The sequence below is a fragment of the Macaca nemestrina genome, chromosome Y (assembly GCF_043159975.1).
Source record: "Macaca nemestrina isolate mMacNem1 chromosome Y, mMacNem.hap1, whole genome shotgun sequence".
Taxonomy (NCBI): domain Eukaryota; kingdom Metazoa; phylum Chordata; class Mammalia; order Primates; family Cercopithecidae; genus Macaca; species Macaca nemestrina.
The window spans coordinates 7863475-7883604 of NC_092146.1; the positions used below are offsets into that span (position 1 = coordinate 7863475).

The 20130-nt window shown below is 40.2% G+C and overlaps 1 protein-coding gene across 1 annotated transcript; it reads right to left on the reverse strand.

Moving 5' to 3' along the window:
• Positions 1-4110: 4110 nt before the first annotated feature.
• LOC139361009 (RNA-binding motif protein, Y chromosome, family 1 member F/J-like) lies at positions 4111-17255 on the reverse strand. Its single transcript, XM_071089514.1, is given in 11 exon segments — positions 4111-4785; positions 5189-5336; positions 5339-5471; positions 5837-5947; positions 6827-6921; positions 8785-8804; positions 8883-9035; positions 11479-11656; positions 14654-14757; positions 15192-15304; positions 17123-17255. Coding segments are annotated over 10 exon segments (1299 nt in total). The 5' UTR covers positions 15301-15304; positions 17123-17255; the 3' UTR covers positions 4111-4537.
• Positions 17256-20130: the final 2875 nt, after the last annotated feature.

Consider the following 20130-nt stretch of genomic DNA (forward strand, 5'->3'; position numbering starts at 1 on the left):
GTGAACCTGGGAGGCGGAGCTTGCAGTGAGCTGAGATCGTGCCACTGCACTCCAGCCTGGGTGACACAGCGCGAGACTCCATCCCGTCTCAAAAAAAAAAAAAAAAAAAAAGAAAAAAAAAAAAAAGCCAGGCCTAGTGGTATGTGCTTGTAGTAACAGCTACTTGAAATGTTGAGGCAAGAGTATCTCTTGAACCCAGGAGGTAGAGGTCAAAGTGAGCTGAGATCATGCCATTGCACTCCAACCTGGGTGACACAGTGAGACTCAATCTCAAAAAAAAAAAAAAAAAATTGCGGTCCTAAGGGAGGAGGAGTTTAAAAGCTTGGGATTCTTCCATGGAGAAGCTGAAAGCTAGAGCAAGCCAAGGGTTGGATTTAACGAAGAACTCACAGGACCACTGAAAACCACCTCTTTGTCCTCTGTGGAATGCAGGAAGTCGTGAATGCTGACCTCCACTGCTTACTGATATAGGCAAGCCAGAGATACATGTCTTAATCTGTCTGTGTTCCTATAAAAGACTATGAGACTGGGAAATTTATAAAGAAAAGAGCTTTAATTGGATCCTAGTTTTGCAGGCTGTAAAATATACGTGGTGCCAGCATCTGCCTCTGGTGAGAGCCTCACCAGGCTTCCATTCAGGACAGAAGGTAAAAGGAAACCAGTCATGTCACATGTGGAGACAGCAAGACAGAGAAGAGGAGTAAGTACCAGGCTCTTTTCAACAACTTATTTGGATGTAATCTACATTGTGGGAACTAATACAGTGGAAAACTCATTTATCAACCATGGCAAGGGCACCAAGACATTTATGCGGGATCCAGCCCCATGACACAAACACCGCCCACTAGGTGCCATTTACAGTGTAGAGGACCGCATTTCAACCTGAAGCATGGAGGGACAAATGTCCAAACTATGTCAACAGGCAAGTTTAAAAATCATGCAGAGTTATTGTAAAACAATCCTTTTTTCTCTTTAGAATCCTGGAACTACAAAATGCTGGGATTCATTAGCTTCTAGAGATTGGCAAGTTAATGTTGAAATTATTAGGCAGCAACCTGAGAAGTTCGGGTACTAGTTGGGTAGTTTGACTCTTTGGAAGGAAAATTTAGAAGCTCAGTATATTGTCAAAGTGAGTGATGATGAAGACTGATGAGAAATGCCTATGTGCCTGCTCTCAGAGGACCCTGACAGATTCAAAAGTCGAGAGAGTTACAAGCAACTTACCTGGGACGAAGCTATAAAAGTCAAGATGGCCGGGCGCAGTAGCTCAAGCCTGTAATCCCAGCACTTTGGGAGGCCGAGACGGGTGGATCACGAGGTCACGAGATCGAGACCATCTTGGCTAACACAGTGAAACCCTGTCTCTACTAAAAAATACAAAAAGCTGGGTGAGGTGGTGGGAGCCTGTAGTCCCAGCTACTCGGGAGGCTGAGGCAGGAGAACGGCGTGAACCCGGGAGGTGGAGCTTGCAGTGAGCTGAGATCCCGCCACTGCACTCCAGCCTGGGCGACAGAGCGAAACTCCGTCTCAAAAAAAAAAAAAAAAAAAAAAAGGCAAGATATGGCCAGGTGTCGTTCTCAGGCCTGTAATCCCAGCACTTTGGAAGGCCAAGGCAGGTGGATCAGCTGAGGTCGAGAGTTTGAGACCAGTCTGACCAACATGGTGAAAACTTGTCTCTGCTAAGAAATACAAAAGTTACCCTGACAAGGTAGCAGGTGCCTGTAATCTCAGGTACTCAGGAGACTGAGACAGGGGCATCACTTGAGCCCAGGAGGCAGAATTTACAGTGAGCTGAGATCGTGCCATTGCACTCCAGTCTGTGCAACAGAGCAAGACTCAGTCTCAAAAGAAAAAGAAGAAAAAAATATCAAGACGTCAGATGTACAATCTAAGATCTTCAAGGTACAAAGTGGGAGCTGGGCTTTCTTAACTACTTGAGATTAAGTAAACCAGGAGGAAACAGTTTGGAAGTGCTTGAATGTCTATTTAAATCTCTCTTTTATGTCGGAGGTCCTCAGAGAGTTAAAAATGCTAATCTGTGTTAGAATCCAGAGATAGGCAATCATTTCACTGAGAAGCAGCTGTAACAGTTGGGGCATTACATATGTGGTTTAATACTTCAGTCCTCTGAGAGAAGCTGTGAAATAATAGTTCCCTATTGATTCTAGGGCACTGTGTCAGATACAAACTCTAGAACAAGATCATGATTCAGTTTTTCTTACATCTTGTTAAGTGAGTATTTTCATAATCCTATCTGTAAGAGTATCTCAACTAGATTTGAGTTTATCTCATAAGGAATTGATGTGGGTGTGGCTTTTTATTTGTTGCACTGGTGGGTGGAGGAACATATTAGAGCCACCTATTTTATTACCTTGTTGGAAACACTCTTTTTATTATTTTCTTACTTCTTTTAAAAAAATTGTACATAACAGTTTTAGATACTTTTGGCATACATGTGATATTTTGATACAAGCAATGTGTACTGGTAAGGAAGGGATCAAAGAGGGGATAGTGGTGGGTTAAATTATAGTTTCTTAGAAGGAATAAGATCTAGTGTTCAGTAGCACAGGATGCAGGATGAGTACATTAAATAATGATTTATTGTATATTTCAAAAGAATTAATAGAGCGAAGGTAGAACTTCACCCAGGTTAGAGTACATGGTGCAATATCGGCTCACTGCAGCTGCAGCCTCCTAGGTTCAAACGATTCTCCTGCTTGCGCCTCCCAATTAACTGTAACATACTACAGGCATGCACCAGTACACCCAGCTAATTTTTATATTTTTGTTAGAGATGGGATTTCATGGTGTTGGCCAACCTGGTCTTCAACTCTTGACCTAAAGTGATCTGTAAGTTTCAACCTCCCCAAGTGTTGGAATTAAAGACCTGAGTCATCACACCTGGATAGTAAGATACACAAGACTAGGGAGTTTTATCTTTGTACTTCATGCTTACAATCCTATGTTATAGGTGAATGAAAACACAACTTCATAGAACGAATAATTCAGTTGAAAATCAAAGTTAGTAACTTCTCCCTTTAAAATTATTTGTCCCTTTACCCTATAAAAAGTGATGATTTTGTCAAAAATTTCTCAAGAAAATATTCCTTCCTTGGAGATTAGTCTGTTAATTATAAGAGTTACGGACTGCAAAACTTCTGGAACTTCATGTATTTCATTTCTTTAGGTTGTATAATCAGGAACATAAATCAGTTTAGTTATTTAGGTCCAAATCTTTTTATCATTCGATGATTTCTTAAACCTTTAAGCAATCCTGTCTGAAAGTTTATGCTGCAGTTTGTTTTATACAATTCACTTTCCCAAAAGTATGGGGTTTAAAGCATTTCCATTCATATCATCAATTAAATCTGATAGGCTGAGAGTGGTGGCTCATGCCTGTAATCTTAGCACTTTGGGAGTCCGAGGAGGGTGGATCAGGATTTTAAGAACAGCTTGGCAAACATGGTGAAACATTCTCTGTACTAAAAATACAAGCCAGCTGTGGTGCACACATCTCTAATACCAGTCATTCAGAATGCTGAGGAAGAATAGCTTGGACCCAGAAGGCGGAGGTTGTAGTAAGCCAAGATGGAGCCACTGCACCCCAGCTTGGGCGACAAAGCTACACTACATCTCAAAAAAAAAAAAAAAAAAAAAAAAGATAAAATCCCAACCATTCTAGATTATTCCTATTTGTAAGAACTTATTACTAAAGTGTACAACAACCATTGCCAAAATTTTAAGAAAAAATTAACGTGAGTACCTCAAGACAAAACACCTACTTTCTACTATCTAAATTAGGAACATTTAATTTCATTATGCTATGCACTTGAGAAACTTAGCTGGCTCACTTTGATTTAGGTTAAAAAAAGGTTTCATTACCATTATACCCCTTCAGTCACAGAATGTTTCAAGTAGAATGTTCCAAATGTTTTAAACTTTAGTATCAACTACATCTAATTATTTCCTTCGACCTGTACTATTCCTCTAACAAATAAATGTTTTATGGTGAGGCAGTTTTGTAGTCTTTTTGAAGGCTTCTCAAACATTTTAAGCTTGTAAGTTTTTAAAGAGAAAAAGCCTAATTAGAAAACTTGTGCAGCTTGCAAGGGAGATGTAACATATGCCTAATTTTGTATCTATTTATGCTTAAAGAAACAAAGAAAATGTTCAACAAACAACACAATTCATTCTTTTATTGAATTTGCTTTTAAGCATGGGCAGCTAAGCAATAACAGGCACTCTGCATTACATGTAAAATTTTATTCTAAAAATTTTAATGTAGATATTATATCTAAACAGATAGTTTTCAAATGGCATGAACAAGTATGAAATTACTTTGAAGAAAATTCATTTTCCTTTGAATACCTCAAAACCTTCCTGGAGGAAGTTAGCATCTAACTGTCTCCACAAAACAGATACATTTCTTTTAGTAATATGCAAGTAACAGGGCAGAAATAATATTTCAATATTTGATTTGCAAACAAGGTTTGGTATGCAATAACGATTATTTTGAATACTTGCTTTAATATATGCTTTAATCTCCTTTTTTCGATTGACTTTCCTGACCATCTACTGTAGATGCCACATAATTTGAGCTACCATATGCTTCACGACGAGCAGGGTGAACCCTATCCAGACCACAAAAACAAAAATCACCACGGCTTCTTGAGTAACTCTCCTGACTTCTGCCATATCTATCTTGTGTATTATTATAATCATGGCAGCTGCTTCCACCATAAGACATCCGAGGCCCTTGTGCAGGTGGTACACCATGAGAGGTCCCTGCAGGGTTGATAAAATAATATGTTGGACTACATTTAAACTATTTTACTGCCATCACTAAAGGATGAATTAGTTAAAGTGCTATTTGGAAATATCTGCTTTCCTCTGCCCTTGTTGACAGGATATTAACCAAGCATGCATTGGTCAGAAGGTTTTATTTAAAAGAAGTGTAAGAGTGGTATTTTGAAGTTTAACAAATTAAGTAAATGTTGAGTCACATTTTCCGCACGTGAACTGAAATTCTCTGCTTCATATCATTCCCTATGCTTTATACTGTTAAGAATACTCAATATTTAAACATGTTATATTTGTCCTTTATAATTTTCCTTAGAATTTCATTAAAATAATGATCTGTTCTATTAAATACAATTATATAACTTATAAATCCATCCTGGACCCTTACCATATCTCTGAAATGCATCTCTGTAAGAACTTCCACTTGGACCTTCAGAATGGTCTCTACCATGGGTCTCACCATAGCCAACATGATCACTAATGTGGAAAAAACAGTTTTTTAATGTCAGAATAAACAATTTAAGAAATCTATTTGATAAATCCAGATAACGTTATAGTACCTATATCCTCTAGAGGAATGTTCATCCTGACTAGAATGACCATAATCAGGGTATGCATAGTCTTTAGCTGGTGGAGCATAATCTCTGGTTTCTCGGGAGCTTGGCTGATTTCTGTGTGCATAAGTTTAAGCAAGAAATTTTATGTTTTCAACTTCTAGTATCCAAAACATAAGTAAATTACAACTTAAACATAATTAAAAGGCCAAACATCTAAACAGATATTTCTCCAAATAAAATAGGCAAACACCCAAAAAGCACATGGAACAGATACTCATAATCAGTGGTTCAGAAAATGCATTTCAAATCCAAAATGAGATTCCAGAGTTCACACACACATTGTAATGGCAATAAATTTTAAAAAGCCAGAAATAACAAGTGTTTGAGAGTATGTAGATAAATTGGAACCCTGATACAATGTTAGTTGGAATGAATAATTTAAGAAATCTTTTTCACAAATTCAGAAAAAGTTATACTACCTATATCCTCTAGTGGAATGTTCATCCCAACTAGAATGACCATAATCATGGTATGCATAGTCTCTAGATGGTGGAGCATAATCTCTGGTTTCTTGGGAGCTTGGATGATATCTGTGTGCATAAGTTAAAGAAACAAATTTTAAATTTTCAACTTCTAGTATCCAAAACAAAACTAAGTTACAACTTAAACAAATAAAAGCCCAAACATCTAAACAGATATTTCTCCAAATAAAATAGGCAAATGCCCAAAAAGCACATGGAACAGATACTTATAATCAGTGATTCAGCAAATGCATTTCAAATCCAAAGTGAGATACCATACTTTACACACACACTGGAATGGCAATAAATTTTAAAAAGCAGGAAATAACAAGTATTTGAGAGGGTGAAGATAAATTGGAACCTTGATATAATGCTAGTTGAAATGGAAAATGATGAAGCTACTATGGAGAAATGTCATGGTTACTTAAGAAAGCAAATATAATTATCATAGTACCAAGCAATCCCACTCATATACACCCAGAATTGAATACATATACTCAAACAAACGTTGGTGCATAGAAATACTGGGGTCAAAACAACCCAAATAAAACAATGGGTTAACAGCTTGTGGAAGGAGTGAAGTGCTACGCTATAAATGAACCTTCAGACAGCACGCAAAAGGAAAGGAGACAGATACAAAAAGTTGTGTAGTGTTTGAGCCCATTAACATTAAATGCTCACAACAGGTAAACTCAGAGGCAGAACACTGATTGGTGTTTGCTAGCAGCTGAGCAAAGGCAGAAAATGGAAGGGACTCCTTAACTGTAGCTGGAGTTTTAGTTTGGAGAGATGAAAATGTTTTGGAACTTAATGGAGGTAGTTGCTGCACAACACAGAATATATTTAATGCCCCTTAACTGTTTACTTTATAATATTTAATTTTGTTATGTAAATTTCATACCATAACAAAAAAAATCAACTGTTTGTTTTTTTTCATTTTTCCTTTACCTATTCTTACTTGTATAACCATCATCTCTTGGTAACATATGGTCATTTCTCCATGAAGAGGTCGGCTCTCTGTGTGGAGGACCTCCATAATTCTCCTTCCACGTGACACAGGACCTTTAATATTAAAATGATGGAACATTATGTAAACATCACCAAATCTGAAACACTATGTTCTCTTCTCAAACAACATCTACAATTATTTCTTCTATGACTCCATTCTTTGTTCCCTAAATTACTAGACAGTCATGACACTGTGAATATTTCTTATGGCTTTGGATAATCCCATTGCCCCCACAAGGCCAGTTCTTCTAATGAAGCTGAAGCCAAACATTAATTGTTAGGTAAAAGTTCATTTTTAATGGTTAATAACTACTTAGTTATTATTTTCCTTTTCATATGAATTACTGATGACTACTAATGAAACAGGGAAAACATGCAAAACCATCAAACTCTTCACAGATTTTAAAGTTTACATACATTGTCCTTTCTCAGCTGAGGAAGGTAATTATCCACCTCACACAAACAAGTACTGCTACGTTTGAATGACTGCGTGCTAAATGATTACAAAAAAGTTCTCCTTTATCTCTAAGTGGTTGGCTCTATCTTGAATGTTGACAAATTAAAATATACTAATGAAAACTTTCTAATGATAGCCAAGAATTACTTTTACTGCAATATGTAACACTATTAAAGGGGTCTTTACAACATTGTTGCTATTTCAAAATAGAAAAGGTTCTCCTTTAATATATTCTTCACCGTGCTTTTCCTTTGAGGTCAGTATTTCACCTGTGATATGTTCACTGGCTAATTTTCCAATGGAAATGTATTGCCTTGTGTATCCTGAAGTCAATAAATACCTGACTTCACCAAACTTTATATATGAAATGCAAAATTGAAACTGTCCATTTTTAATTTCCTTCATATTAGGATGGAGGACTAAGAATTTTAATTTGTTCTGCATAACTTCTTGCTAAAAACTTTTGTTTATTGTATGCTTTCTTCTATTCAGTCTGCAATCTTACAATTCTCCTCAAAGACATTCCTTCTATTCAATCCTACTGCTCACCTCATGTTGCTTACTTCTAAATTCTCTGCTCAAATAATTTCCAACCTTACACTAAGGATCTTGTGTTAATGTTTAAACATCTTGGAACAATCTTAATTATTGATTTACATCCCCTTATATTCCACAACTCTGCACTTCTATGAAATCCACTTAAGAATATTGGATTCCTTCATGTCTACCTTTGAAGCCTTAAATTTATTTTTAAGTAATATTTAAGCCCAGTGACTCCTTTTCTGCTAAACGCTCTTGTAGTTCTTTTGAATCTTCATCTAAGCAGTAAGAATGCCTTAAACATAAGCTTTATTGAGGTCTCAGAAGCTGGATGGCCAGGCTCAGTGGCTCACACTATGAGCCAGTGTGGATGGCTGAGGCAGCTGGACTGCTTGAGCCATGGGCTTTCACAACATAGTGACAGTTTTGACAATGTAGTGACATCCTCTCTCTACAAAAATATAGGGAAAAAATTTAGCTAGCTGTCATGGTGTATGCCTGTAGCTGCAGAAACTCAGGTGGCTGAAACAGAATTGCTTGAGCCCAGAATTTTGAGGCCATTGTAAGCCATCATCTCACCAATGCACTCTGATCTGGTAAGAGCAAGACTCCAACCCAACAAAGAAACTGAACAAGCAATTTTTAGACTGCGACACCAGGGGAACACCACCTAGGAAATGGAAGAATTCATTAGATGAAGAAGCCTACCATCAAATAATACTGCTAGGACCTTTTATAAAATTAAGTGGAATTTTCTAGCAAACATAGGATTAAAAGAAATGTTGGCCTCACTCTAATCATGTCTTTGATCTGCAGTGAGAAGCTCAAGTATTTCTTCACCAGTGAGATAGGAAATATAATAAAAGCTATCAATCAGTAAGTATGCCTATTTATGTGTCACTTCTCTTTTGTTCAATGGACCTAAAGTTAAGCATTCAGTTAAAATAGCTCATTTTTAGTCATACAAAAACTACAGTCTTTCTGTTAGGTAGCATTTACCTTGGCCTCCCATCCAATTATTGCTTCTTGCCACAGCAGAAGGAGAAGATTTTTTAGGAGGAGGACCTCCACTTCTTGAAGAGGGATGTCTTTTAACTGGAATGTGTCCCTCAGAAGAACTCATGTTGAGATCAAGAGTGTATCCTCCATCATCTGTATTTCAAACAGAATCTTTTCAGTTAACTAACATTACTGTTTCTTAAGTGGCTTTTAGTTGTTTATAAATATTTTCTACACACTGTAATCTTACAAACTCACATTTGTCTAAACTAATAAAATTAACATTTCTATATGAAATAAGTACAGTTCAAGCAATAAAAGTCTGTTTACAAAATCTAGAAAGAAACTCAAGAATCATAATATATTGTTGTGAGAGAGAGATTTAAGAAAACTGGGGAGGGAACAGGGAGCAGAAATCTATCAGTAAAATATCTAAGTATAATATACATAAAAATATTAAAAGAAAAATGATGACTGTTTATATCATTCTGTTATGAGGAAAATTTTGAAAGCATATCATAAAGATAAATTCCATTAGGCCGGGCGCGGTGGCTCACGCCTGTAATCCCAGCACTTTGGGAGGCCGAGGCGGGCGGATCACAAGGTCAGGAGATCGAGACCACGGTGAAACCCTGTCTCTACTAAAAAATACAAAAAATTAGCCGGGCGCGGTTGTGGGCGCCTGTAGTCCCAGCTACTCGGGAGGCTGAGGCAGGAGAATGGCGTGAACCCGGGAGGCGGAGCTTGCAGTGAGCCGAGATCGCGCCACTACACTCCAGCCTGGGCAACAGAGCCAGACTCCGTCTCAAAAAAAAAAAAAAAAAAGATAAATTCCATTCAAAGAAACTCAAATATTTACAATATCAAAAAGTGACAGAACAGGAAAATACATTATCTCTAAAATTTTTTAACATAATATAGAATTCTTACAATTGCCTTATGAAACACTGATTTTCAGATTACACTATGCTAAATTTTAATAATCTTTAAGAATTGTATATTAAATAATATATAAACATTTTTGTATATCTACAAAAAATGTAGATATGTGCCAATTTCCAGGTGGTGTTACAGGTTTATAATACACACAGTCTCATACATGGCAGAGCATTATTGAACCTCACCCTCAAGATCAATGGAGACTAAATAATCATGTAGCTACGCATCTTAAAATGGAGCAAACACTGCAATTTCAACTAAAAAAATATCTCCAATTAGGCCGGGCGCGGTGGCTCAAGTCTGTAATCCCAGCACTTTGGGAAGCCGAGACGGGCGGATCACGAGGTCAGGAGATCGAGACCATCCTGGCTAACCTGGTGAAACCCCGTCTCTACTAAAAATACAAAAAACTAGCCGGGCGAGGTGGCGGCGCCTGTAGTCCCAGCTACTCGGGAGGCTGAGGCAGGAGAATGGCGTAAACCTGGGAGGTGGAGCTTGCAGTAAGCTGAGATCCGGCCACTGCACTCCAGCCTGGGCGGCAGAGCGAGACTCCGTCTCATAAAAAAAAAAAAAAAAAAAAAAAAAAAAATCTCCAATTAATTACACATCTGGTTATAAAAACTCCAAGGTAAATGTTAGATTTTTTTTTTTTTTTTTTTGAGACGGAGTCTGACTCTGTCAGCCAGGCTGGAGTGCAGTGGCCAGATCTCAGCTCACTGCAGCTTCCGCCTCCCCAGGTTCCAGTGATTCTCCTGCCTCAGCTTAGTAGTTGGGGTTACAGGTGCACACCACCATGCCAGGCTAATTTTTGTATCTTTAGGAGAGACAGAGTTTCACCATGTTGACCAGGCTAGTCTGGAAGTCCTGACCTTGTGGTCCACCCGCTCCATACTCCCCAAGTGCTAAGATGAAGCCACGACGACCGGTCTATCCAATAGTTTTTTTCTTTTTTAAAAAATACATGGTTTATTAATTGGCCCTTCATTTCTATTGTGTAAAACACTCATAAATATCATTTTCAGTGCCTCATCCTCCGGCAAAGAAAGACACACACGTATCTGTGAAGCAGTGGTTTTTAGACCTTTTCAGTGTCACAGACTCTTTTCAGAAATTAAAGTTCTATGTTTCTTAAATTGAAAATGCTTTACGGCAGGCCAATGTACAAACTCTCCATATCAAAATTACAAAGCAGAAGAGTTGCATAGATGTTTGCACATGTATACATAAAAAAAGAAATATTGCAAAATCAATCTTAAGTACTGGATTAATTTTCTCCTGTTGGAAAGTTTTAAATAACCCATCATACTTTGATAATACAACTGATATGAAGTTCTGGGCCCCAAAGTAGAAAACTCTAAAGTATATTGAATGTAAATGAATTCTGCAGAAAACCTGTTGAGTACAGGTAATCAGCATTCATAAACTCAATTCAGTTTGAAATTTGTGTTATTTAAATCCAAAGTTGTTATAATTTTATAACAAATTTTAGATATTACTTCAATCATTCTTATAATCCACCTTTAGTAATTAGAAATAATTTTGATTATAAGTCAATTTTCTGTTCATAAAGGAAATAAATAAAATTGGGAAATTTCGATATCTTCAAACTTATTTTCTTTCAGTCCTATGGTTCCATCTTTACATTTTAAAACATTACCGAAGTGTCCTTCATGTGAGGGATGCCACCCTCTTGTTCCTCCACTACTTCCTTTTGCAGATCTCAGACTTCCTGAAGGGCTTCTGTTTCTTGAAGAAGGTGGTGGTCTCCGCCTACCACCACTTTGAAATGATGGTTTCTTGGCTTGTTCTACTTTTATTGCTTTTCCATCCAAAGACTAAAAATATTAAGAGTACTATCAATAACATTGGCACATTTAACCTAAGCACATTTTAAAGCATTTTTACATCAACTATAGCTTAATTCTAGATATTTTCTCCCAAAGCAAACTTTTTTTTCCTCCTAAAATGAACCCATCTTTCACAGTGCCAAATTTGAGACATTTATTGAGCACATGCCTTCCATTACGGAATCAAACACAAATTCTATAATTCAAATTCCTTGAAAACTTCTCCATTATTAAAATAAAAACACCTCACACAAACAAACAAAAAAAGATTAACCCATCACATATTCTATGGAAGAATGTGGCACATCTGTTTTTTACAATATTTAATCCACTTGATCTTTGTATTCGTGCCACTGATTTAAATGTTTCAGTGTCCCAGGGAAACTTGTGTCATTTTAAAAAATGAAGTTACCGATTCAAAGTGATTAGTCACATTAGTCATTATGAGTTGTTTCTTGTTTGATCTGCTAACACATAAAATGTCGCCATATGATTTACAATTCTATATTTACTCTAGAAATGTTTCTGTAAATGTGATCCTTGTTTGATCTCATTAAGGTTTCTTGCTTTACTCATTCTCATTTCTTATATTGCCTTAGATGTGCCCATAAAAAACAACTCTTAATGTAGTACTTCATGTAATATCTCAGCAATGCTTAAATATCCTAATTAATTTCACAGTAACATTTTTCTGTGTAATCTTTTCTATAGGCCAAAGTAATTTTTGAAAACAGTTCAGCTGTTTAAAATTTGATTTAAAAAACACATGGCTTTTGCTATTTGGAGGAAGATCTGAAATCCCTTAGAAGACCTCTTGCGGTCACATCGCCTAAAGTCACATCAAAACTTTTGTTATTTCTGGGCCCAAAACATTTTCCCCAGGTTTGTGCATGGCTGCTTCCTTCCCTGTGTTCTGAAGTCAGCCAAAATTCCTTAAACTGTTAATTTCCCCTGAAGACTCTAAGAACCTCCTATATTGGCCATCTTAACATTTATGTGTATATAAGATTCATATTTATTTTTACAGAATAAAATATGTGAGATGAAGTAATTCAGAAATAACACTGGCTGGGGGTGGTGGCTCATGCCTATAATCCCAAAACTTTGGGAGGCCACGGCGGGCAGATCATGAGGTAAAGAGATAGAGACCATCCTGGCCAACAGAGTGAAACCCCGACTGTACTCAAAGTACAAACATTATCTGGGCATGGTGGCGCATGCCTGTAGTCCCTGCTACTCAGAGGCTGAGGCAGGAGAATTGCTTGAACCCGGAAGGCAGAGGTTACAGTGAGTCAAGATTGCCCCACTGCAATCCAGCCTGGCGACATAGTGAGTCTCCATCTTAAATAACCAACAGACAAACAAACAAAAACTCTACACAAATTACCTGCTCTTTTGCTTGAAAACTAGCGGGAGAAAAGAAATTATCATAGATTACTATGCATATGTCAAAATTATCTCCATACCTACCACAAAGCCATGAACCAAAAGCTACTCTCTGTTTCTACTACAGCTTAAAATACTAATGTATAAGAGTGAATAAAAATGTACTTTCTGCTAAGTGCCAGAAAGTGTGCTAGATGTAACAGAAAAGCAACCAGGAAGACTGAAATATGCACTATATACAATTTCACTATCAATAGATTAATATATGGTACAGTGAGTACAAAATACCTATGATACGCAATGAGGAAGAAAATATGAAATCTAAGTTGTTTTGAAGCATAAATTGTTATTTGTGAGACATACACGGCAAAGGAAAATTCTCAAGAAGTCCAAGAAAGCATTTTTGGGATAGCGTAAAGACTAACAGGAGCTAAAAACAGATTGGGATAATGTTATTTATTTATTTTTATTTTTTATTTTTTTGAGATGGAGTCTTGCTCTGTCACCAGCCTGGAGTGCAGTGGCGTGATCTGGGCTCACTGCAACCTCCACCTCCCAGGATCAATTGATTCCCCTGCCTCAGCCTACCGAGTAGCTGGAACTACAGGCACACACAACTATGCACAGCTAATTTTTTGTGTTTTAGTAGAGATGGGGTTTCACCATGTTGGCCATGATTGTTTCGTTCTCCTGACCTCATGATCTGCCTGCCTCCGCCTGGCAAAGTGCTGGGATTACAGGCGTGAGCCACCATGCCTGGCCTGATTGGGATAATGTTACAAAGCAAAAGGGCTCTAAAGGGCCCAGAATGGAATGATCTTGACCACAAAGTAAAGGAATTCAATAGTTAATAGAATTACATAAAAGTTTAAAGCATTAGTAAACACACAATCTCTAGATTTAAGACTCAATAGGACAAGACACCATTGGCTGGATCAAAACAAGTCTTTGAACACACTGGGAAAATGAGTAATTAGGTATTCATGTTACATAAATAACTCTGGTGACAGGGGAAAAAAACGTCTTTAGGAGAAAAGAGCAAGGATGGAGCACAAATGGCAGTTACTTCTTCTGTTATCCAACTTAAATGTTCTCATATTTTGTTTTGTTTTGTTTTCAAGTACTTAACACTTGCTTAAATGTAAAGGTCTTATTTAAACATACTTTCTCAAGAATGTATTTTCAGAAAATGGGAGAGAATATTTTCTTCTTATGAGTCTGTCTAGATGTCTCTCCACAGTTTGTCTGTACTCTAGAAGTATTTCCATGAATTGGAAGTAATTCCATTAATAGCATTTAATAAATGTTGACTTACTCCTTTCATTTACATGAGGGTTCCTTATAAGTTTTAAAGCTCTTCAAAACCTTTGAAAATCTATTTACACTCATATTGAAATACACAGAAAAAGGTTACCATATATTAAGTTATATAATGTTAATTCCAATACCCTTCCAATTACACTTGCATGTATATGGCACAAAGAAAAAGATGGCTTCATCTGGCATTTTACTATCTTCAAAAGTTACACAATGCTAAAAAGAGTGAAATACTGTTAATTGAAGAACAGAGTTAGAATATTATTAATAAGGGACTCTTACCTTTCCATTCATATCTTTGGCAGCATTCTTAGCATCTTCAGGGTTCTCAAAAGTAACAAACGCAAAGCCTCTGGATTTTCTGGTTCGATCCTTTATCAAAAGAACTAAAATATATGAAAACATTTTTCACTTATATGATAGAGTAATCAAGGTTGTAAACATCTGAAAGTTACATCAAACCAAAACATAATTGCATTTCACATCGCTACTATGACTCTTAATACTAAGTCACCCCAATATTCAGCCTACTTTATTCCAGTTTGTTCCCTAACTCCACAACACTCCTCATTTTCCTTTCTAAGTAGTAGCTGATCCTTACCATAGATCCTTAACCTGCTACTATGAGAATTTTCCAAATATCAAATAGATACTTCAAAATAAGAGTTTAAAAACAATAAGGCATTTTAATGTAGGTATACAATGAACTTTGAAAAACATTTTTCAAAACATATATATAACATACATATTTTAAATATACACATTGAAATATACATATGAAAATACACATACACACACACACACAGGTTTTAAGAGTTACCTTCTGATATGGGACCATGTTTCACAAATACTGCTTTAAGCATCTTTTCATTGGTTTTCCTAGTTAGGCCACCAATGAAAAGCTTGCCAGGATGATCTGCTTCTACCATTGTGCTGCAAATGGTAAAATAAAAATCCATATTTAGATAAAAATAAACAAACTAAAAAGATAAAATTTTATTACATACTGTGTTGAAAATTCAAGTAAAATTCCCTTCCAGAGGCTGACATCTATTTAGTATTTCTTACTTTAAGTATGTAAAATCTGTAACATACAGAGCAAAGGGGTCACTGACTTCATGGACAAATGCTGCATTTTAATATGTACCTGACAAAATCTCATTTCTGAAAATTAAATAAGAAAAGCTATTATAATTTTCCTAAGTTGTAATGTGAAGGATACCCCCATTTAATTAATTTTACTTCAAAACTATATATTTATGAGGTACAGTGTGATGTTTTGTGTATTTTCTTTCTTGAGATATATATCTCCTGTTGCCAAAGTGCACTGCTCACTGCAGCCTCCTGCACCCAGCCTCAACTGAATCTTCCCACTCTCAGCTTCCCAAGTAGCTGGTACTACAGGGGCTTTTAACCAGAGCTGGGTAATTTTGTGTGTTTTTAAAAATAGACACGGGTTTCCCCATATTGCCCAAGCCGTTCTCCAAATCCTGGGCTCAAGTGATCTGCCAGCTTGGGACTACTAAAGTGATGGGATTTCAAGGGTGAACCACCATGCCCAGCGTGATATGCGGATAAAAGATTAAATCAAGCTAATTAAAATGTTCTTGGGGGCAAACATTTTAAATATTTTACCATCTTTAAGTGATTTGAAATATACAATAAGTCAAGGATCCCTAAATCCTGGCCTTCAACCCGTACCTATCTGTGACCTGAATGTGATGCCTGAGGATGACCGGTAAACCTATCTATGGAGAATATAATGCTTGAAGATGACCTGAGGTGGTACAGTTTTATCTGGAAACCATCCTCCCTATTCCCCCGCTGCACCACCCTGACCCCGTGACAACCCCTGCCCCATCTGCCCTCACATTACTCCCGCCAGAAGCGCCGCCCCACACTTGCCCCTCAGGCCCTGCAGCCAGTTCCCACTGCCAAACGTGTCCATTTCGCCGCCTTCTTCACCTGTGCAACCCTTGTCGACAAAAAAATATCTTCCACTAAACCGGTCCCTGAGGTGAAAATGGCAATAGACTAAAGGAGCCCATTATGTTATTCAGGCTGATCTCTAACTCCTGACCTCAAGCTATCCTCCTACCCCCACTTCCCAAAATGCTAGGATTACAAGAGTAAGTCCCTGTGCTAGGTTAATATAATTACTTAAGCGCATCTATTTTGTTCCCGTTCTAGGCTACCTAACTCCATTTATCTGGATTACACCCACGTATTCGGTTTAAATTATTTACGGTGCCAGAGATACAAGAAACATGTTTCAAATACTCTCATACAAGGAAGGAGACAATTACAGTCTTTACAGAGGCAAAGTTAAACTGAGATTATTTATGGCCCCAGACTTCCACATAAACTAACACAATTTATATCAAAATTTGATAATTCCCGTCAAGCAAATCAGACACGTGACATGTACTGACTAAAAGTATAAATTTTTAATCGCCTTGGTTAAGTATATTGCCTGTATTTTGAATGATGACCACATTCACAGAGAAAACCCGCTTTAACAAAAAGTGCACATGAAAATAATGGCGCCTTAGCAAGCACCATCTCCCACAACTTGTCCACATGTCAGATATATCTGAACAGTTAAAGGTAGAATTCTCGAGAAAAAATCGATGAGTTTAACAAAAATGAGTTTCTTAATAGGACTAAGGAGTTCTCTCCCCACTGTCTCCTCCCATAATTCAACACCCATACATAGAAAATCCAACCCCTTTTATAGACAAAATCCCAAACCTTTGCTTTCTGTTCTTACTGAGAGACCAACTTGTCCAGAGAAAGAGACAATACAGGTGCTTTTCAGTAGGACGAACAGCCTCAGAGTCGCCCAGTCCTCAGGTCGTATGCATCCGGCTTCGGGACACTACAGTCCCAACTGCAGGAAGTACAAACAGAGCTGGCCTGAGCCGGAAAGACGCCAGAAGCCATGCCCGGAAATCCCGCCTATCTCCAGCAGCCAATGATTGCGAGGGCAGTGGGTGTTGGCCAATTATTGCGAGGGCTGTAGACGTCCCCTGAGGCAACAGGCCCCTGGTTGGCCTGCAACTCCATCCCCCAGCGGTAAGCCTCCTCCCAGAAGATGCTGGTGTCTGGTGGTGGTGGATTCAGACACACGCAGACTGTGAGCGCTTTGGAATTGTGGGCATGGAAGGCCCGTATCCTAACTGGCATCCTGAGTGTGGCAAGACATTAACCCACAGGGGACACATGAAACATCTCACTTCATTAGGCAGTCTAGGCTGATGGGACTGAATATTGCACATCCAGAGGAGGGAAGGAGGAACCAGTGCTGCCCGCTGGGGCGAGGGCGGCCGCGGTCGCTTGCGGGGAGTAGGGCAGGGCGGGTGCCTGGGAGGAAAGTCGACCGGTATGTTGCTGGGGTGGAATTTGTCTGTACCAGAAGCTGAAACCCCACAAGGACTCTCTCAGGTCTAGGCAAATACAGACCGAATTCCATGCTTCCTCCCTGAGGATGCTGTACGCTCAGGGGCATTCCAAAGGACCTATCCTGTACTGTGTGCACACGGGAGGCCAACTGCCATGGTTGCCAATTCGATGGCCCGTGTGCACTGCCTTGCTGGCGCAGAGGCTCCTGCAAGTGCAGCACTGGCTGTGTGCCTGCTAGCGCGGTACTGGAAGCCAAGGGCCTTGGCCTCCGATTCCAGGGTTACTGTGCGCAGCGAACCCTGCTGGGTCTCTGGGCCCCATGGCAAATGCAGAGGGCTGTGGTCTCTGCAGGCTCCCCAGGAACCCTGTACCCGCGTAGGTGTGGGACACGGTTTTCAGTCTAGGGGTGCCATGGTTGTGAGATGGGCGGTTCAGGCCTTAGTCTGTGAGAGCCTCAAGGAGGGCACAGTGTTAAGGCGAGGCTCTGCAGGAGAGGGCGGTCTGGGGAGGCTACCCTGGGGGAGGAGGTATGCCAGTGGGGGATGACATCATGGCAGAGATGGAGGTGGTGGCCAAGGAAGAGGCCAATGTGGAGAGGCAGCAGGGGGACCAGCAGGCGGACCAGCAGGCACAGTCAGGCCCTGGCCCTAGTACGCTCCGGCCGGCAACAGACTCACTGGACATCCTTCACTTGGAGCTAGGCTCCGTGAATGCCCCAGGCCGCAGCGCATTCCCGGCTTCTGGGCCAGAGCTGTATCCTTACAGCTGCCAATTCAGGATGACTGGCAGCAGTGGGTGGGCGCCGAGCTCCCGGGAGCAGGGTTGGAGGAAACAAGGCGGTAGGCACCGGGAGTCAACCAGGATTCGGAGCATGGGGGACAACGAGAGGAACCAAGGACAGGCTTATGCAGATAGAAGGGCAGTTAAATTGCATGTGCCTTAAGGGCACGTGGTAAGGATAGGAAGCCAAGTACAGCACTCACAAGGGAGAATAGCAGCTCAAAGGACCCGTCATAAACAGCAGGAAGTTGAAGGACACTTCACTGGGAAAATCCCTGGAGGAAGGGGTGTCTGCATGCCCATGCCAGCCATGGAACTATCCCTGCTCTCCGTGGCTGTGTCCAGCAGACTTACCCCAGAAACACGAGGTTTACCATGCACCGGGCTGCTGTCCTCTGCAAGACAGGCATCAGCTCCCCAGACATGATTTTTTCCTCTGCCAGCACTGTAGCCAAAGATGTTTAGGCCCTGACTACATGTAACCTCGGTTGAACCCACGCGAGCCCCATAGGGAGAGGCAGGCACAGCCCTTCAGCTACTTCTACTCACAGCTGTTCCCTTGGGGGGACACGCCCATTCCTCAGGGAGATCAGGAGAAGAGGACACTGCACACCCGGACAGCAGCATAGCCTGTCCAGTACCCAGCACTCGAGGACCTCCTGCAGCTCAGGAACCCTGAGCAAGTAGCCGCCTCACACCACAACACCCCGCCCGCAACCCCCTCCCCTCTTCTTCTGTGCCTGCCCCTCCTCAGAGCAGGCTACCTCGTCCTGCCTCCACCCGCCGCCAAGACCACCACAGTCATGATAGTGCCTCCCAACGCCAGAGAGAGACAGAGGACTAGGAAGGGAGGGTACCAGACCAAAAGCCTGGGGGGTAGCCCTGCCCCACACTCTCTGTGCTCTTGCGAATTTGCAGGGTGTTTCCCTGCACGCCCACCCAATCATCTGGCGTCTCCTTGACCAGCGTCAGATTGTGCGGCAGACCCAGATATTGGTTAGCATCACAAATGATGAAGTCCTGCTAAGCTACACGATGGATTTGCAGGTCAGGCTAAGGAGCCTGGGTCTGCGGAGGGGTTCGGTGTCTGGGTCAGGTTGAGGTACCCCTGGGACCTGGGGGGGTCTCAGCGGGAGAGCTGGGAAGGGGAAACCCATGCTTCACCCCAAGCTAGAAGGTCACCTCAGCCCAGCTACATGAAATGGTCTTTTGGGTCGGTCCTGTTTATCCTTCTTGGTCAGGTAGGGGGAGGAACTCAGCCATCCGGGGTTTCGGCGGCAAGATGAAGTTTTCCTTTTGTCACAATCTTTACTTCCACAATGAGGTGATCATTCAGGAGTATTGCATTGGCATCCTCAGTAAGGACTGGCTCCAAACATGGTAGGGGAACTGGTGCGTGGGCGGGTAGGTCTGTCATGAACCTTTCTGACTCCTCTCTCTCCAGGATACAGGATGTCTCATTCCACTGCAGTCCAGTGGTTGTGGGATCATGAAGGTCAAACCTCCAGCTGCACGCAGTACACCTCCTACCTGAGCTTCTTCAGCTGGTTGGCTGACAATGACTGCCCAGGTTCTGG